Consider the following 18,462-nt stretch of genomic DNA (forward strand, 5'->3'; position numbering starts at 1 on the left):
TCATCAAAATCTGACCGACAAACTAACGTCTACCATCATATTCCGACAGACACTCGAGATGACAATAGCAACAAAACGGTTTCTTACATTATTAATCTGACAAATTTAGTAATAATATTAAATACCTCATCACTAGAACCAAATAATAAAATAAAATATTGAAATAAAAAAAATAAAATTTATTTTCAAAATTGAAATATCAGCAATAATTGTCAGAACAGTGACGATAGACACGACTGGGTCACTTTCGTGGGGAAATAACACATTGAAATGGCCTGTCGGCTGAAAGGGTCGCAAGTGGCTCTGATTTATCTCAACTTACGATAGTTTTCCTCCAGAAAAATTTAAATATGAACGCACAAATATATTCTCAATGTTTCTATCGTCAAAAATTTCTATCGTCAGGATAGCTGACTGAAAATCTTACCTCGATTTATTTGATGAAATCTAGCTGTCAGAACTCCAAGTCTTGCCCGGAAGTAAATGTCTGCTGTCACAAAAATCACGCGCAGTAGAATTTCCTCTTTGCGTCAGTCAACATGTGCGTGGCGAGGGCTTGAATTTTGCTATCATCAGGCGCATTTGACTGACAGACTGACGATAGCATTTTTTAAAAATAACTGTGGGCTTCTCTCGTGAACGAAATAGTTTTTTCGCTGTTAATCTATTTCAACTCTATCTGTTGACACCCAGAAATGATAAAGCCTGCTTCCACACGATAACTACCAAAGATCCATAACGGCCGAGTCTATCGTCAGGTCATCTGACAGAAATTCACTGACGATAGCAACAGGGATAATGAAAGTGATTTTTAAAATGGGAGTTATGTCTGTCAGATATGTCAAAGAAATAGAACTTTATTCTTTAAAAATCTTTTATTGATCTACTCAGTGTATTTTTAAATGACGTGCTGTTTTAGAAGACCAAATACCATATTTTCAATCTTGAAAACATTACCTCACTGAAAAAAGGACAAGAAAAATTTCTTATTTTGGGGGCAAGTGGTTAATGGATCCAGTTACGGTAGAATCTGCCATAGGCACGTTTTGTGCGTTGAAATCAGGGGTGAAAGTAAGCCGGTCCTGGCCGGTCCGGCGTACCACTAAAAGATTTGGCCGTACCAGAAAGAAAAATATACTGTCTCTGCAAAAAAAAAATGCACTTTCAGCATAACACACTTGCTAATGTCAATTTACCAAAAGCAACACGTTTTCCTCAATATACATTGCATATAACTCGTTCTGACCTGTCTCTGAATTATGTCTGAAGTGAATTCCTTCTGTGTTTCACTCGACAGACAGCGTGCGAGAGAGTGCGCGGAGCCCACTGCTTAACCATCTTGCGCCAACGTGCGCAGCTGGTATCCAAAGTGTTTTAGTAGACAGACGTTTGTTGCAAAGTCTCCCAAATAAAAACATATACAGAAGCATATGTTGATGTTTCAATATTCTATTATGTGTGCAGTGTTTCGCTGGACAAACAAAGAGCGAGCTACAGCGCGCGTACGGCTTAACCAGATCTTGTGTTATAACGTGCGCAGCTGGTAATCACAGTGTTTTAGCAGACAGACGTTAGTTGTAAAGTCTCCCAAATAAAAAGGCATGTTAATGTTTCATGATAGGCTATTTAAAAATTACTTTGATCAGAATTCGTAAATCGAGTGGAAGTCGGGCAAAGATTCTAGATTACTGTCTGGTTGGAGCGAGCAGAGTAACTAGGCTACCAGTGCATGGCACGCGCACTGAACACACGCACTTACTGTAGAACGCACGCACTTTCTCAAACGTTCCGACACACCCGTGGGAAAATACAAAGAATCCAAAAAACACCAACAGAAAACCACAACGATATATTTGATAAGATAAGGAAGAGAGGACAACTTTTACCTAAAAACTTTCACTTTTCTTTTGTTACACCGTTCTGTGTCCAATGTCCAAAATGAAAAGTTAGTTTTCAACTGTTCAGCTAAAAATAATGTTATTAAAACGATTGTGTTGTTGAAATGATGTTTGCAATTTATTTATAATCAAAAACTGATACAGGTGGATGAAAGAGTGATAGTGTGATTAAAAAAAAGTACTATACTAGTACTACTGAGTGATAAGAAGTCCTAGTGAATGCTTGATAAGTAGACAATAATAAATAATTAGGTGTACACTACCGTTCAAAAGTTTGGGGTCACTTTGAAATGTCCTTATTTTTGAAAGAAAAGCACTGTTCTTTTCAATGAAGATCACTTTAAACTAATCAGAAATCCACTCTATACATTGCTAATGTGGTAAATGACTATTCTAGCTGCAAATGTCTGGTTTTTGGTGCAATATCTCCATAGGTGTATAGAGGCCCATTTCCAGCAACTCTCACTCCAGTGTTCTAATGGTACAATGTGTTTGCTCATTGCCTCAGAAGGCTAATGGATGATTAGAAAACCCTTGTACGATCATGTTAGCACAGCTGAAAACAGTTGAGCTCTTTAGAGAAGCTATAAAACTGACCTTCCTTTGAGCAGATTGAGTTTCTGGAGCATCACATTTGTGGGGTCGATTAAAGTGCTGATGACACGTTTTTGACATCTTTGGCGATGTTTTATAACATAAAAAGTAATTCCCGATGATCCATATATTAATTCACAAAGGCGCCTATTTTACAAGTTATGATAAAAAACGCGGCTATTTGGGCAAATTTGACGGGGCTGCAGCACCCAGGAGACGAAAGAGGAGAAGGAGCTATATGACGTCAGCGAAAGAACCTTCCTCCTAACTTACCAGTTTGTTGTTGATGCGACAGGTGTTCAGTTTATCATTATTAGTATTTTTATTATACATTATTATACATTTTATATATATATATATATATATATATATATATATATATATATATATATATATAATGCCTTCGTGTTGTGTTGCCGGCTTTTGCTCCAAAACCCACAAGGATGGGGTAAGTTTATTCAAGTTTCCCAGAGATCCCGAGCTGCATGCGAAGTGGGTGAAGCAAGTCAGGCGCACTCGTGACAAGTGGGAGCCCTCACCAACATCCGTCCTGTGCTCTGAACACTTCGATTTGGATTGTTTTGACACCCTTCCCAGCTTAAAAGAATCTCTTGAGTGTTCAGTTCAGCACAAACGTGTGTTACTACCATCAGCAGTGCCTACACAGTGTTGCCAGTTGGGAGGTTTCCCGCCCAGTTGGGCGGTTTCAAGTGCATTTTGGTGGGTTTTGAACATATTTTGGGTTGGAAAACATCAGCAGTATCTGTTGCCAGATACCGCTGAAGTTTTCCAGCCCAAAATATGTTCAAAACCCACCAAATTGCACTTGAAACCGCCCAACTGGGCGGGAAACCTCCCAATCTGGCAACACTGCCAGTATTCCGGAGGGGGTCTACTAGTAGCTATGCCGGATCCAAAGACAGTCCTCCTGTCAGAACATGTGTTGTGAAACGACATAAGATAAAGGTACGTAGAGCTATAGATTCTACATGATAATCATAAATGTAATCATAAAGTCGGCGTGATATCAGTCATGTATTTGCTTGTGAAAGCTTGTGGCTTTCGTGTAACTGCCGCCTAGCAACGAGAGGCAAAGGATAAAGAGGATAGGCTATCATAGATTCTATTCGGAAGAGATCAACACAATTCTAGACTCCCAGAAGAGGAAGAGCTAGCACTAGAGAGTTCACCGGCGTTTTCATGCGCCATTTCCATTGAGTAGAACCAGAGTAGAACAGCCAGTGAACCGCAGCGTGTTCTTCCGCTGACGTCACAACATGGCCGCGAGCCACGGACCCGGTTTTCTTGCGCTGTGCAATTAAAAGTTGGATATTCGCGTAACAACAGCTTCTTTTCATGTAATTATAACAGAAATCTAACATGTTTGCCATGTTGTATAGTTTATTTAAGAAATTGCATAGAGTCATGTTCGTGTCATCAGACCTTTAAATGCTCAAAATGGCCAGAAAAATGTCTTGACTATATTTTCTATTCATTTTACAACTTATGGTGGTAAATAAAAGTGTGACTTTTCATGGAAAACACAAAATTGTCTGGGTGATCCCAAACTTTTGAACGGTAGTGTATTTTTTGGCGTGCGCTATGACTCAAAATAATAGTAACGGCAAGAAATAAAAGTTACTTTCACCCCTGGTTGAAATGAAATCAATCCAAAGTAAATTAATCATAAAGAATAAGAACCTAGTATGTATGATGTATTTACTGTATATGTAAGAAGTTAAAGACATGTATAGTATGCCAGAGAAAGCAGGATGAAGATTTGTGATGGACTGGATTATATTCGAAGCACTGGGCTGTGGTTGTAGAGTAGTAAGCTGGGAATGGAGGCAGTTGTGGCGCTGATGGAGGCGACTCCTGATACCCCCGCCTGTGTGATCGGCCTGTCCGGGAACCGGTCGGTGAGGCTGCCCCTTATGGAAGCAGTGGAAATGGTAAGACCCACGCAAAAGATAACTACAGGAGCACCAAATTCTTGTGTTCAGGTTCCAGCACAGTGTGGTGATTTTTCTGTGATTAGATATGGCAGGTTGTGTGTGTGTGTGTGTGTGTGTGTGTGTGTGTGTGTGTGTGTGTGTGTGTGTGTGTGTGTGTGTGTGTGTGTGAGAAGAGGAGAATTTCTCTCTTACCTGTATTAGACAGATGTACAGATCATCATAATTCAAACAGATAGCACTGCATGAGATTTGAGGCACCGCACACATTTACATATAATGAATAGTTAAAAGTCTGCTTGCTGAGGGAGCACGGTTCGGTGGTTTAAAAGATCTAGGTGTCCTTTGGCAGCACAGTGGTGTAGTGGTTAGCGCTGTCGCCTCACAGCAAGAAGGTCCGGGTTCGAGCCCCGTGGCCGGCGAGGGCCTTTCTGTGCGGAGTTTGCATGTTCTCCCCGTGTCTGCGTGGGGGTGCTCCGGTTTCCCACACAGTCCAAAGACATGCAGGTTAGGTTAACTGGTGGCTCCGTAGGTGTGAGTGTGAATGGTTGAGAGGAACAAGCCTCCATAAAAATAATCCAGGCAACAGGAAACCACTACTGTAATGTATCCCTAGAGACTTTGTTGGCTGAAGCAGTCAAAGCGGCCACGTCACCGTAGTGATGTGCCAAAATGGATGGAGGTGTCCTTTAAGGGTGTATTCAGACCAGGATAGTTCGATAGTTCACTTGCTTTGGTCTGAACCATCTCATCTCATCTCATCTCATTATCTCTAGCCGCTTTATCCTTCTACAGGGTCGCAGGCAAGCTGGAGCCTATCCCAGCTGACTACAGGCGAAAGGCGGGGTACACCCTGGACAAGTCGCCAGGTCATCACAGGGCTGACACATAGACACAGACAACCATTCACACTCACATTCACACCTACGGTCAATTTAGAGTCACCAGTTAACCTAACCTGCATGTCTTTGGACTGTGGGGGAAACCGGAGCACCCGGAGGAAACCCACGCGGACACGGGGAGAACATGCAAACTCCACACAGAAAGGCCCTCGCCAGCCCCGGGGCTCGAACCCAGGACCTTCTTGCTGTGAGGCGACAGCGCTAACCACTACACCACCGTGCCGCCTGGTCCGAACCAAATGTTTTTTTTTTTTTTTCATTTTGGTGCGGTTCGCTTTCACACTGTACATTTTAGTAAGCGGACCAAAATCTGTCAACAAAGCCACGCGCCCTGAGGTCGTTCAGCTATTGGTCAGAGATGACACGCGCACAAAGCGTTAAGTTCAAAAGTAGTCATGGCGGCTTTCCGTGCTGTTATTCTTTTTAATGTCATCAAAGCTATATGTTTTTTCCAGTTTTTACTGTTTTCACAATTGTGCGATTACTATGCTGTTGTACAAGTAATTTATCAACGACGACTTCAAAGGGCAAGGCGGCTACGGAGGATAGCGCTGATGAGCGCACATCATGTTGTGACAGTTCTGGCTCTTCACGCAATAGATGAATTTCTTTTTTGCGTCGCTAGTACTGCCTCTTTTTGAAAGTATGTCCCTGATTTTAATGTAGGTCTGACGGAGTTTCTTCACTTTTAGCCGACATTGTTCTGGGGAGCGCGTGAACCCCTTCTCCTTCATTTTCTCACTGAATACAGCAAACACGTCGGCATTTTTGTGTGTTCTCTCCAAAAGCTCAGATATGTGGACATCTGCCCATATATCCACAAGGGTACGCGTTTCTTCCTCGGCCCACGTTTGCCCCCTACTCATTTTTTGTACTCTCTAGTCTAGCCTACCACTGGTCTGAATGACTGAACGACTGTTGTAAGGTTCCCTTGACAACCGAAACAGTGTTTGCACTTTGCGGTGGAGTGTCAAGACTCTGTTTCCCATAATGCTCGACAAACGACGGAAGCTCCCGAGGTACAAAAAAGCAAAACTGTCGGATTAGGTTCGGTCTGCTTTCACACCTCCAAAAGATCCGCACCAGGGTTCCTTTGGTCCGGACCGAGTCCGACCTTGCAGCTCGGTCTCGGTCCGCTTGTTTGGTCCGGACCAGAGTTCGGTGGTTTGTATTCAGACCAACCCAAAAGGTCCGGACCAAGGGAAATTTGGTTCGTTTGGTCATTTGGTCCGGACCAAACAACGTAGGTGTGAATACGCCATAAGACAGTGTTTGAGGCAGCATTGTGTTACAGCAGGTAGCTTTGGTGCCAGGGCCCTGGTTTGATCTTGAAGTCAGGTTACGGTCTGTGTGATGTGATGTTCAGATGGATGGACTGACAGACTTTATTGATCCCAAGCTAGGAAATTGTTTTGTTACAACAGCAAGTTATCAGACGTAAAAAGACACTGTACAACATAAAGTAGAATTTAGAAGGTAAAAAAAAAAAAATCCCAAGAACAAGCCGACTATACCATATACAGATAAAAATGTAACATATACGTGTAATTATATAAAAGCCATGTACGACGAGATGGAGTGGAATAACTGTTTGCTGTTTTTATTCTATCCATATTCACTGGATTTTGAGAAACCGAGCACTTTTTAAATTTTTTTTCAAATTTGATTTTAAAAAAAAATTGCACAAAGCTTCCGACAGAATCATTTCCGCTTAGAATATAAACAAACCGGTGACATGACAGTAGCAATTTGTGAAATAAAAATAATTATTAAAAAAAAAAAAGATATGTTCTTACCATCAAATAATTTTATTCCATATTTTGTTGCTTTTTTTTTTGGGGGGGGGGGGGGGTTGTTTTGGAGTAGAGTTTTTATTTTGTCGTCAGTTGGTTCAGTAACACCACTGAGCTCTTTATAAACTCTGGAGAGCTCAGAGCCTTTTCCCCGTTGTAGAGATGAGTGAAGCCTTCTGGCCGCCATCTTACCACTCATGTCGCGTGTATTTGGTTTATGTTAAACCGTCGTATTCGATCAAATTTGCCCCAAGAAAAGTATCTCCTGACTTCTTTTTTCCCTTTTAATTGCCACCTCTTATTTTCCCAACTTTACCCCCCCAATTCCTTGCATATCTTTAGAGTGCTCCCCTTCACTGGGTTCCCCCCACCCACCCAGTCCAGTCTCTGATCTTTTTTTTTTTTTTTGAACAGCTGTTTTACTACTATAATTATTTCAGTAGAGATTAGTTCAGTTTTTCCTCTTATACAGTGTATCTTTCTTTTTCATATATTTCTTCTTGGGCGGCACGGTGGTGTAGTGGTTAGCGCTGTCGCCTCACAGCAAGAAGGTCCAGGTTCGAGCCCCGTGGCCGGCGAGGGCCTTTCTGTGCGGAGTTTGCATGTTCTCCCCGTGTCCGCGTGGGTTTCCTCCGGGTGCTCCGGTTTCCCCCACAGTCCAAAGACATGCAGGTTAGGTTAACTGGCGACTCTAAATTGACCGTAGGTGTGAATGTGAGTGTGAATGGTTGTCTGTGTCTATGTGTCGGCCCTGTGATGACCTGGCGACTTGTCCAGGGTGTACCCCGCCTTTCGCCCGTAGTCAGCTGGGATAGGCTCCAGCTTGCCTGCGATCCTGTAGAAGGATAAAGCGGCTAGAGACAATGAGATGAGATATTTCTTCTTCCTTCCATTTATTTATTAAACCAACACAAAGGCTGTACAATGCTTCCTTCCTGAGTTACATGTCGGTCTTGGGATCGAGATGCTGATCTCTTCTGCTCCTCGGACCTGCCTGATCCATCCTGGTGCCTTGTGTCTGGTTGGAGTCTCATCGCATCGCTCCTGTGGAGGGCGGCCCCATGTGGACAGTTGGGGGTCGCGCCTGGAGGACACTCTGGACTCTTGCAGTGGTGCTTTTGTGGCTGGGGACTGCAGTTGACTTGCTGACTTTGGGACTGCGGTTGTCGTGAACAGTTTTGCGTTCGGGTTTCCATCGGTGGGGGTTTATAGCATCAACGAAGCTGACTTTATGTTAGGACTGTTAATGTTATAGTCATGTTGTCTGTTGTTGCCCAAATGAGGATGGGTTCCCTTTTGAGTTTGGTTCCTTTCTTCCTCATGTCGTGTGAGGGAGTTTTTCCTTGCCACCGTCGCCACAGGGATAGATTAGGAATAAAATTAGCGCATATTTTAAGTCGTTCAAATTCTGTAAAGCTGCTTTGCGACAATGTTTATTGTTAAAAGTGCTACACAAATAAACTTGACTTTCTGTTTAGGACAGTTGTTGAAAGAGGATTATTTTTTCATGTTATTTGCCGTTTTCACTTCATTCTCACAGTCATGTCTTAACAGTATTTATTGGTCGCAAGCTGCATGAATATTGTGGCAGTGAATTATGTGACCATTAAATACGGTTAAGACCTGACTGTGAGAATGAAGTGAAAATGGCAAATAACATGAGAAAATAATCCTCTTTCAACAACTGTCCTAAACAGAAAGGAAGCATTGTACAGCCTTTGTGTTGGTTTAATAAATAAATGGAAGAAAGGAAGAAGAAGAAATATACGAAAGAGAAAAATACACTGTATAAGAGAAAAATTGAAATCTCCGTTGAAATAAGTATAGTAGTAAAAGAGACGTTCGGAAAAAAAATCCGAGACTGGGCTGGAAAAGGAAAAAAACAATACCAGTGAAGCGGAGAGCTATAAAGATATGTAAGGAATGGGGGGTAAAGTTGAGAAAATAAGAGGAGGTAATGGGGGGGGAAGTCAGGAGATACTTTTCTTGTGGCAAATTTGATCGGATAGGACGGTTTAACACGGAAACCAAATACACGTGATGTGAAAGCTGGAAAGAATCTGTCCGTGCTGACTTGAAGTTATGGAATATCACAGAGGAGGCAACTCAAGACCGTGCTGAATGGAGAGCTCTGTTGAAGACTGCTACACACGTCTGATGTGTCAACTGACTTAAAACGGATAGTGAGTGGTAAGATGGCGGCCAGATGGCTTCACTCATGTCTACAGCGGGGAATAGGCTCTGAGCTCTGCAGATTTTATACAGAGCTTGGTGAGTAACACGCTCCACCATTTTCTTCTTCTTTAGGGTTTTTTTGGCGGTTGGTAAACCAACTTAAAGGTGCATTACCGCCACCAACTGGGCTGGAGTGTGGAACAGGTGATATTGGGGGGGGACTATATTCTTTTCGCTATTTCTGTTTCTTTTAAATACTTGATAACAAAGTGATATATCTGAATTGATGCACTCCGACATTTTGTTTTTCTCTATTCATGGTATATGAGCTGATGTGTGTGTGCGTGCGCTTTGTACATGTGAATGTGCATTGATGGTGCTAAAAACAAGAATTGTGATCAATGAAAATAAAAACTGTGCAAAAGGAGCAGTATTGAAAAGGGATAGATAAATAAATAAAAACAAACTCTAATGGTGTCAAGTGACTAAATGACAGTAAACAAATAAGCTCTGACGGTGCAGAAGTTACAGGAGGACCAGGGTTATGAACAGGACTATACAGTAGAGAGGTCCGAGTTCTCTCTATCAGACAGAGGTGAGTTATTGTACATGATTGTACTTCTGTTGTTTGTTTTTAATGCCATCAATGGCCTGGCTCCCTCTTACTTGTCTGAGATTTTAACTATTCGTGATCATGGTAGGGCCCTGCGTTCTTCGGGTCAGCTTCTGTTAGAAGTTCCAAGGTCGAGATATAAACAGTGGGGTGATCGTTCTTTTGCTGTCGCTGCTCCCAGACTGTGGAATAATCTGCCCCCCGACATTCGCACCACTATTGATCTCGGCCTTTTTAAATCGAAGTTGAAGACCTACTTTTTTAGATTGGCGTTCAATCCTGACTAGGGGAGTCTTGTTTTTGAGGGGTGCTTCATTTCGTCTGTTTTATTTCATGTACTTCTGAAAGGCTTTTGGCAATCTGCAGCACGGTGGCACCTTCTGCGGTCAAAACCTGTGTTTTTGTGTTTTGGTGTTCTGTTTTATGGCTTTGATGTAAAGCATGTTGGGTACCTTTTGGTTATTGTAAAGGGCTATATAAATAAAATTTGATTGATTTGATTTGATTGATGGGCGGCATGGTGGTGTAGTGGTTAGCGCTGTCGCCTCACAGCAAGAAGGTCCGGGTTCAAGCCCCGTGGCCGGCGAGGGCCTTTCTGTGCGGAGTTTGCATGTTCTCCCCGTGTCCGCATGGGTTTCCTCCAGGTGCTCCGGTTTCCCCCACAGTCCAAAGACATGCAGGTTAGGTTAACTGGTGACTCTAAATTGACCGTAGGTGTGAATGCGAGTGTGAATGGTTGTCTGTGTCTATGTGTCAGCCCTGTGATGACCTGGCGACTTGTCCAGGGTGTACCCCGCCTTTCGCCCGTAGTCAGCTGGGATAGGCTCCAGCTTGCCTGCGACCCTGTAGAACAGGATAAAGCGGCTACAGATAATGAGATGAGAGATGAGATTTGATTGATGATGATGGCTTGGGCCAGGAAAGATTTCCTGTATCAGTCCCTATGACAACGACGCTGTAACAGTCTGTTGGAGAAGGTGCTCCGCTGTCTACGCAGTGTGTGGTGGAGAGAGAGGGTGGTCAGGATTATCCATGATGGATAAGAGTTTGGTCAGAGTCCTCGTCTCCATCACAGCCTCAAAAGTATCCTGTTTTGCAGCCAATTACGGAGCCAGCCTTCTTTATCAGTTTGAGTCTGTTGGTGTTGCTGGCTCTGCTGCTGCTTCCCCAACAAACCACCGCAAAGAAAAGCAAACTGGCCACGGCAGACTGATAAAAGATCTCCAACATCTTACTGCACACGTTGAAGGATCTCTGCTTCCTCAGGAAGTACTCTGCTTCTTGTATACAGCTTCAGTGTTGGATTTCTAGTCCAGTCTGTTGTTGATGGGAACACCAAACATGTTCTCCTGTGTGGATTTCCTCCTGGTTCTCTAGTTTCCTCCCACATGAAGAGATTCTGGTAGGTGGATTGAAGACTCTAAAACTGTGTGAGCGTGTGCTCATGCTGCCCTGCCATGGACTGGGGTGTATTCCAGGTCAAGCCCAGTATTCCCAGGATAGACTCCTGATCCACTGCAACTCTGATCAAGATAAACTCTGACACTTACTAAAGATGGATGAATGAGTGAAATAATATTTGCAAACTATATAACAACCGAGCATTTCTGTCCTCACTTACAGTGGTGCTTGAAAGTTTGTGAACCCTTTAGAATTTTCTATATTTCTGCATAAATATGACCTAAAACATCATCAGATTTTCACAAAAGTACTAAAAGTAGATAAAGAGAACCCAGTTAAACAAATGAGACAAAAATATTATACTTGGTCATTTATTTATTGAGGAAAATAATCCAATATTACATATCTGTGAGTGGCAAAAGTATGTGAACCTCTAGGATTAGCAGTTAATTTGAAGGTGAAATTAGAGTCAGGTGTTTTCAATCAATGGGATGACAATCAGGTGTGAGTGGGCACCCTGTTTTATTTAAAGAACAGGGATCTATCAAAGTCTGATCTTCACAACACATGTTTGTGGAAGTGTATCATGGCACGAACAAAGGAGATTTCTGAGGACCTTAGAAAAAGCGTTGTTGATGCTCATCAGGCTGGAAAAGGTTACAAAACCATCTCTAAAGAGTTTGGACTCCACCAATCCACAGTCAGACAGATTGTATACAAATGGAGGAAATTCAAGACCATTGTTACCCTCCCCAGGAGTGGTCGACCAACAAAGATCACTCCAAGAGCAAGGCGTGTAATATTCGGCGAGGTCACAAAGGACCCCAGGGTAACTTCTAAGCAACTGAAGGCCTCTCTCACATTGGCTAATGTTAATGTTCGTGAGTCCACCATCAGGAGAACACTGAACAACAATGGTGTGCATGGCAGGGTTGCAAGGAGAAAGCAACTGCTCTCCAAAAAGAACATTGCTGCTCGTCTGCAGTTTGCTAAAGATCATTTGGACAAGCCAGAAGGCTATTGGAAAAATGTTTTGTGGACAGATGAGACCAAAATAGAACTTTTTGGATTAAATGAGAAGTGTTATGTTTGGAGAAAGGAAAACACTGCATTCCAGCATAAGAACCTTATTTATCCCATCTGTGAAACATGGTGGTGGTAGTATCATAGTTTGGGCCTGTTTTGCTGCATCTGGGCCAGGACAGCTTGCCATCATTGATGGAACAATGAACTGTGAATTATACCAGCGAATTCTAAAGGAAAATGTCAGGACATCTGTCCATGAACTGAATCTCAAGAGAAGGTGGGTCATGCAGCAAGACAACGACCCTAAGCACACAAGTCGTTCTACCAAAGAATGGTTAAAGAAGAATAAAGTTAATGTTTTGGAATGGCCAAGTCAAAGTCCTGACCTTAATCCAATGGAAATGTTGTGGAAGGACCTGAAGCGAGCAGTTCATGTGAGAAAACCCACCAACATCCCAGAGTTGAAGCTGTTCTGTACAAAGGAATGGGCTAAAATTCCTCCAAGCCAGTGTGCAGGACTGATCAACAGTTACCGCAAACGTTTAGTTGCAGTTATTGCTGCACAAGGGGGTCACACCAGATACTGAAAGCAAAGGTTCACATACTTTTGCCACTCACAGACATGTAATATTGGATCATTTTCCTCAATAAACAAAAGACCAAGTATAATATTTTTGTCTCATTTGTTTAACTGGGTTTTCTTTATCTACTTTTAGGACTTGTGTGAAAATCTGATGATGTTTTACGTCATATTTATGCAGAAATATAGAAAATTCTAAAGGGTTCACAAACTTTCAAGCACCACTGTAAGTCCATCAGTGCTGGGATTTACATTCAGCCTCTCTGTTATTATCAAATGACGTTTTTGCTCCTGATTTTTCATACCCCCTGTAGTAGTATTTATTAATCCATTCATGCAGCATCTCCTCATTTCCCTCAGACTAAAGCAGTACAGAAGGCGATGAATGAGAAGAGGTTTGAAGAGGCCATTCAGCTGCGTGGAAGGTGAGGTTTGTTGTGACGTCCTGTAATTCTGTCAACAACCCAGTTAACGTAGGCCCCTTGCTTTGCGTTAATGTATGAATGCCATCAGTCTCAACGATACCAAACATTGTGTTCATTTCAGGAGCTTTGCAAACAACTGGGGCATTTACAAGTTACTGGCGTACCAGAAGCCTGCTCAAGTCATGGTAATTCTTTAGATGTTCTAGAAGAACTCTGGGATTGTTGGGACTGTCAACATGGTACGAACATCTCAAATGTTCTTTAACAGACTTAAAGAAACGACATGCTTTTGGAAGCTATTTTAGTAGGTATGTACTGTATGTATATTTGTGTGTGTGTTGGTTTGTGTATAGGTATCAGTCTCTAGCTGGATTGTTGGTGATGTATACCAACTATAAGGAGCTAACAGTTCTAAAAATTCTTGAACTAGTTTTAGTTAAATAAGGTCTTCGACTCAAATAAACAACAGAAACGGCAATAGAGTACAGAAAAAGTCACTTATAGACCCTTCCCACTGACGTCACCGGAAACTGGAAGTAAACAGACCCTGCGCCATATTGGAAGACCAACAAACTCGTGATTAGGGGGAAATAACGGCAGCGCGCGGAATTTAAACCCACGAGGCACTTGATTCATCATAAACCTACAATGGTAAACTTTTGTGCTGTGTTAGGGTGTTCCAACAAAGCTGATGGGAAAGGTGAAAAGAAGTCGTTCTTCAGAATACCAGCTGTGATTGAGACACAAGGGGAGCAAACTAAGGAGCTTTCTGCCAGGAGACAGAGAATAAGTGCATTACTGAGTGCCTGTGAGCAAAGGAGAGCCTGAACGTTGCAACCTCCCCATTGGCTGTTTATTGGCTGTTTGTAAAAATGTATCAATTGTTGCCCTTCATCGCGGACTCGAGAGACGAGACCTGACGAGTTAGTTCGTTGGTAGCAGAACAAAATGTCTGGACACAAATCGGGTTTTCAGAAAAGGAAAGAAAATAAACGCAGGGTCGAAAATACAAAAAAGGAGGCAGAAAATGCAAAACGAGTTTTAAGGTAGGACAAATGGTTAGTTTTCTGAGGCAGCCCGCCGTGGCTGCAGGCTTTCAGTTGTGTCATTGAATGGTTACTTTTCTGAGGCAGCCCGCCGTGGCTGCCTGCAGGCTTATTTATTATAGCCCATTTAGTTAAAATAGTTGATATAAAATGTTTATAGTTATGTGATGGTTGTCCTCAGTGTTCAAACTATGCCGATATTTTCGGGGGGTCCCTTTTTTTCCCTGGGGGGGTGCTTGTGCTTGTCTCAGAGCGCGGATCTCCAAACACATGAGAAGCCTATCTTACGCACATATCACGCGGACTCCACACACGCATCGCGTCTGAAGTCATAACTCATCAGGGGAAATCGTGTCCGCATTGGCATGTTCAAAAAACAACCTCGCGTCAACAATGATACCACACGCAAGAAAATAAAAACAGTCAGGCTACTCAACAACCAACCTGGCAGCAGCAGTCGTTGTCATATCGGTTTATTTTATCTTTGATGTAAACACAACACTTTGGATATGCAAATGCTTCCCGTTACACACGATTGCTATGTCAATAAACATCATTTTGCCAATATTTTAGAGATTGGTGTGTTTTTGTTTTTTTTTTGGGGGGGGGGGTGCGCGATGTTGCACCCGGGTCCAGATTAGGGCAGAACCGGCCCTGGCTACATTTCAGGTGTAGTTTGTTTTATGTATGTATGTACTTGTATAGATGTGTACTTGGTCTTCCAATATGGCGACTACCGAAATCTCGCGGCGCGGTGACGTCATGCGGGAACCCTCTATACAGGACTTTTATGATGTCACTTGAAACTCAGTTTAGATTGTTTTGCTGCATTGTTGGAAGATTGAAAGTTTAAAATGAAAAACTCACAAATGATCACTTCCTGGGAGTCCCGAATGCACCCCCCAGTGCCCTACAGTGTGTCCAGGTATTATTGACAATATTGTGTTCATGAATGCTGTTTAAAGAGATGTTATCTAGGCTTTAGCTGTGTGATTTCTGCTCTCAATGCTGATGTTTGTGAGTCTGAACTGAAATGCCACAATTACTAACTAGATACTAACCAAGTTGGCATTAGTGCAAGGTTGGTATAGCTTTCAGAGCCAAGTCGAACAGAGTTTGCTGTCCGTGCGAATAGCATATGTCTTTTCCTCAGAGCAACTTCTCAATGGCCATCCTAAACGTGGGTGCTCCAGCGGCTGGTATGAATGCAGCTGTGAGGTCTGCGGTGAGGGTGGCACTATCATCTGGCCACAAAGTCTATGCTGTTCATAATGGATTTGAGGGCCTCGCCAATGGAGAGGTAAGGAACTGGGACTGAAAAATAGTCCTGCAGTGATTTACTTGTTATACTTTTGAGAAGGCTCTGGCATTCCGGGTGTCTGGGAAGGCTTTGGCGTTCCGGGCGTCTGGGAAGGCTCTGGCGTCCGGGCGCCTGGGAAGGCTCTGGCGTCCGGGCGCCTGGGAAGGCTCTGGCGTCCGGGCGCCTGGGAAGGCTCTGGCGTTCCGGGCGTCTGGGAAGGCTCTGGCGTTCCGGGCGTCTGGGAAGGCTCTGGCGTTCCGGGCGTCTGGGAAGGCTCTGGCGTTCCGGGCGTCTGGGAAGGCTCTGGCGTTCCGGGCGTCTGGGAAGGCTCTAGCATTCTAGTGCATGAGTGATGAGCATTCAAGTACTGAGTACATTCAAAATTTAAAGCAATGTAATTATTCCCTGTTTCTGGAGATCTGCAGGTTTTTACTGGGCTATAAAAAGTGACTAAGTTGTTGCTGTGATAGTATAATGTTTTCAGGAATGGTTGCTACCAAACTGTTGTCGGTCTCCTTCATCTTGTCCTTGTACTGATTTCAGTGTGTAAAGCCTGATCGTGAGCGTATTTGTGATTCCTAAAACAATCTGATTGTCCGCCGCCTGACAATATTTACTTCTCATTTGCATGAAGACAAGAAATCCACAACTTTGTACCACTCACACCATCTTTATTGGAGAAATTTTCTCCTGTCTCATTAGAAAATGAACGGTAGGAAAAGATAATTGTCCTGCCAGGATGCTGCGATGTAAATATACAGTAAAAATTAGAAACAAAGAACAGAAGTGTGAAAGATTTTATGCAAGTACACTACAGGAAGCTTTAAGTACAATATATTTACAATGTATTTGACAAAGATAACTTTCTCCCTGTCTAAAGGTTAAAGAGATGTCTTGGAGTAGTGTGGCTGGTTGGACTGGGCAAGGTGGCTCAGTTCTGGGGACTAAACGGTGAGTTAATGGAACATGTATTATTATTATTATTATTATTATTAGCGGAGCTCCAGCGGAGCACCATACCTAAGAAAAAATGGTAAACCCATCGAGTCAATTTTTTGTGGTTTGTCCGTGTACATGTACCACCAGTCATACACACCGCCTAGTGGCCAGTGTTAGTAATTACCAGTCATACACGCCGCCTAGTGGCCAGTGTTAGTAATTACCAGTCATACACGCCGCCTAGTGGCAGTGTTAGTAATTACCAGTCATACACACCGCCTAGTGGCCAGTGTTAGTAATTACCAGTCATACACACCGCCTAGTGGCCAGTGTTAGTAATTACCAGTCATACACGCCGCCTAGTGGCAGTGTTAGTAATTACCAGTCATACACACCGCCTAGTGGCCAGTGTTAGTAATTACCAGTCACACACACCGCCTAGTGGTCAGTGTTAGTAATTACCAGTCATACACACCGCCTAGTGGCCAGTGTTAGTAATTACCAGTCATACACACCGCCTAGTGGCCAGTGTTAGTAATTACCAGTCATACACACCGCCTAGTGGCCAGTGTTAGTAATTACCAGTCATACACACCGCCTAGTGGCCAGTGTTAGTAATTACCAGTCATACACACCGCCTAGTGGCCAGTGTTAGTAATTACCAGTCATACACGCCGCCTAGTGGCAGTGTTAGTAATTACCAGTCATACACACCGCCTAGTGGCCAGTGTTAGTAATTACCAGTCATACACGCCGCCTAGTGGCAGTGTTAGTAATTACCAGTCATACACACCGCCTAGTGGCCAGTGTTAGTAATTACCAGTCATACACACCGCCTAATGGTCAGTTAGTAATTACCAGTCATACACGCCGCCTAGTGGCCAGTGTTAGTAATTACCAGTCATACACACCGCCTAGTGGTCAGTGCTAGTAATTACCAGTCATACACACCGCCTAGTGGCCAGTGTTAGTAATTACCAGTCACACACACCGCCTAGTGGTCAGTGTTAGTAATTACCAGTCATACACACCGCCTAGTGGCCAGTGTTAGTAATTACCAGTCATACACACCGCCTAGTGGCAGTGTTAGTAATTACCAGTCATACACGCCGCCTAGTGGCAGTGTTAGTAATTACCAGTCATACACACCGCCTAGTGGCCAGTGTTAGTAATTACCAGTCATACACACCGCCTAATAGTCAGTTAGTAATTACCAGTCATACACGCCGCCTAGTGGCCAGTGTTAGTAATTACCAGTCATACACACCGCCTAGTGGTCAGTGCTAGTAATTACCAGTCATACACACCGCCTAGTGGCCAGTGTTAGTAATTACCAGTCACACACACCGCCTAGTGGTCAGTGTTAGTAATTACCAGTCATACACACCGCCTAGTGGTCAGTGCTAGTAATTAAGTCATACACACCGCCTAGTGGCCAGTGTTAGTAATTACCAGTCACATACACCGCCTAGTGGCCAGTGTTAGTAATTACCAGTCACACACACCACCTAGTGGCCAGTGTTAGTAATTACCAGTCACACACACCGCCTAGTGGCCAGTGTTAGTAATTACCAGTCACACACACCGCCTAGTGGCCAGTGTTAGTAATTACCAGTCACACACACCGCCTAGTGGTCAGTGCTAGCCAGTAAAGAAATAAAACAAAAGAGACTGGCATGATATAAGAAAATTCTACAACCCAGAAACAGATGGGAGCTCCGCTTTTAGGCAGTGCCCAAATCTATATTATTATTATTATTATTATTATTATTATCCATCTGATATTCCAGCCATGATGGCATTTTGAATGTTATCCTT

The 18,462-nt window shown here is 43.2% G+C and overlaps 1 protein-coding gene across 1 annotated transcript in view; it reads left to right on the forward strand.

Annotated features, from left to right (window-relative positions):
• The window catches only part of pfkla (phosphofructokinase, liver a), an 87,518-nt gene that overhangs the window by 46,674 nt on the left and 22,382 nt on the right, over positions 1 to 18,462 (forward strand). The window contains exons 10-14 of the mRNA XM_060930331.1: positions 4,319 to 4,444; positions 13,295 to 13,359; positions 13,481 to 13,544; positions 15,559 to 15,705; positions 16,586 to 16,656. Of these exons, the coding sequence (XP_060786314.1) occupies positions 4,319 to 4,444; positions 13,295 to 13,359; positions 13,481 to 13,544; positions 15,559 to 15,705; positions 16,586 to 16,656 (473 nt within the window). The remainder of the gene's footprint in view (positions 1 to 4,318; positions 4,445 to 13,294; positions 13,360 to 13,480; positions 13,545 to 15,558; positions 15,706 to 16,585; positions 16,657 to 18,462) is intronic.

This window comes from Neoarius graeffei, chromosome 9 (assembly GCF_027579695.1).
Source record: "Neoarius graeffei isolate fNeoGra1 chromosome 9, fNeoGra1.pri, whole genome shotgun sequence".
NCBI classification, from domain to species: Eukaryota; Metazoa; Chordata; class Actinopteri; order Siluriformes; family Ariidae; genus Neoarius; species Neoarius graeffei.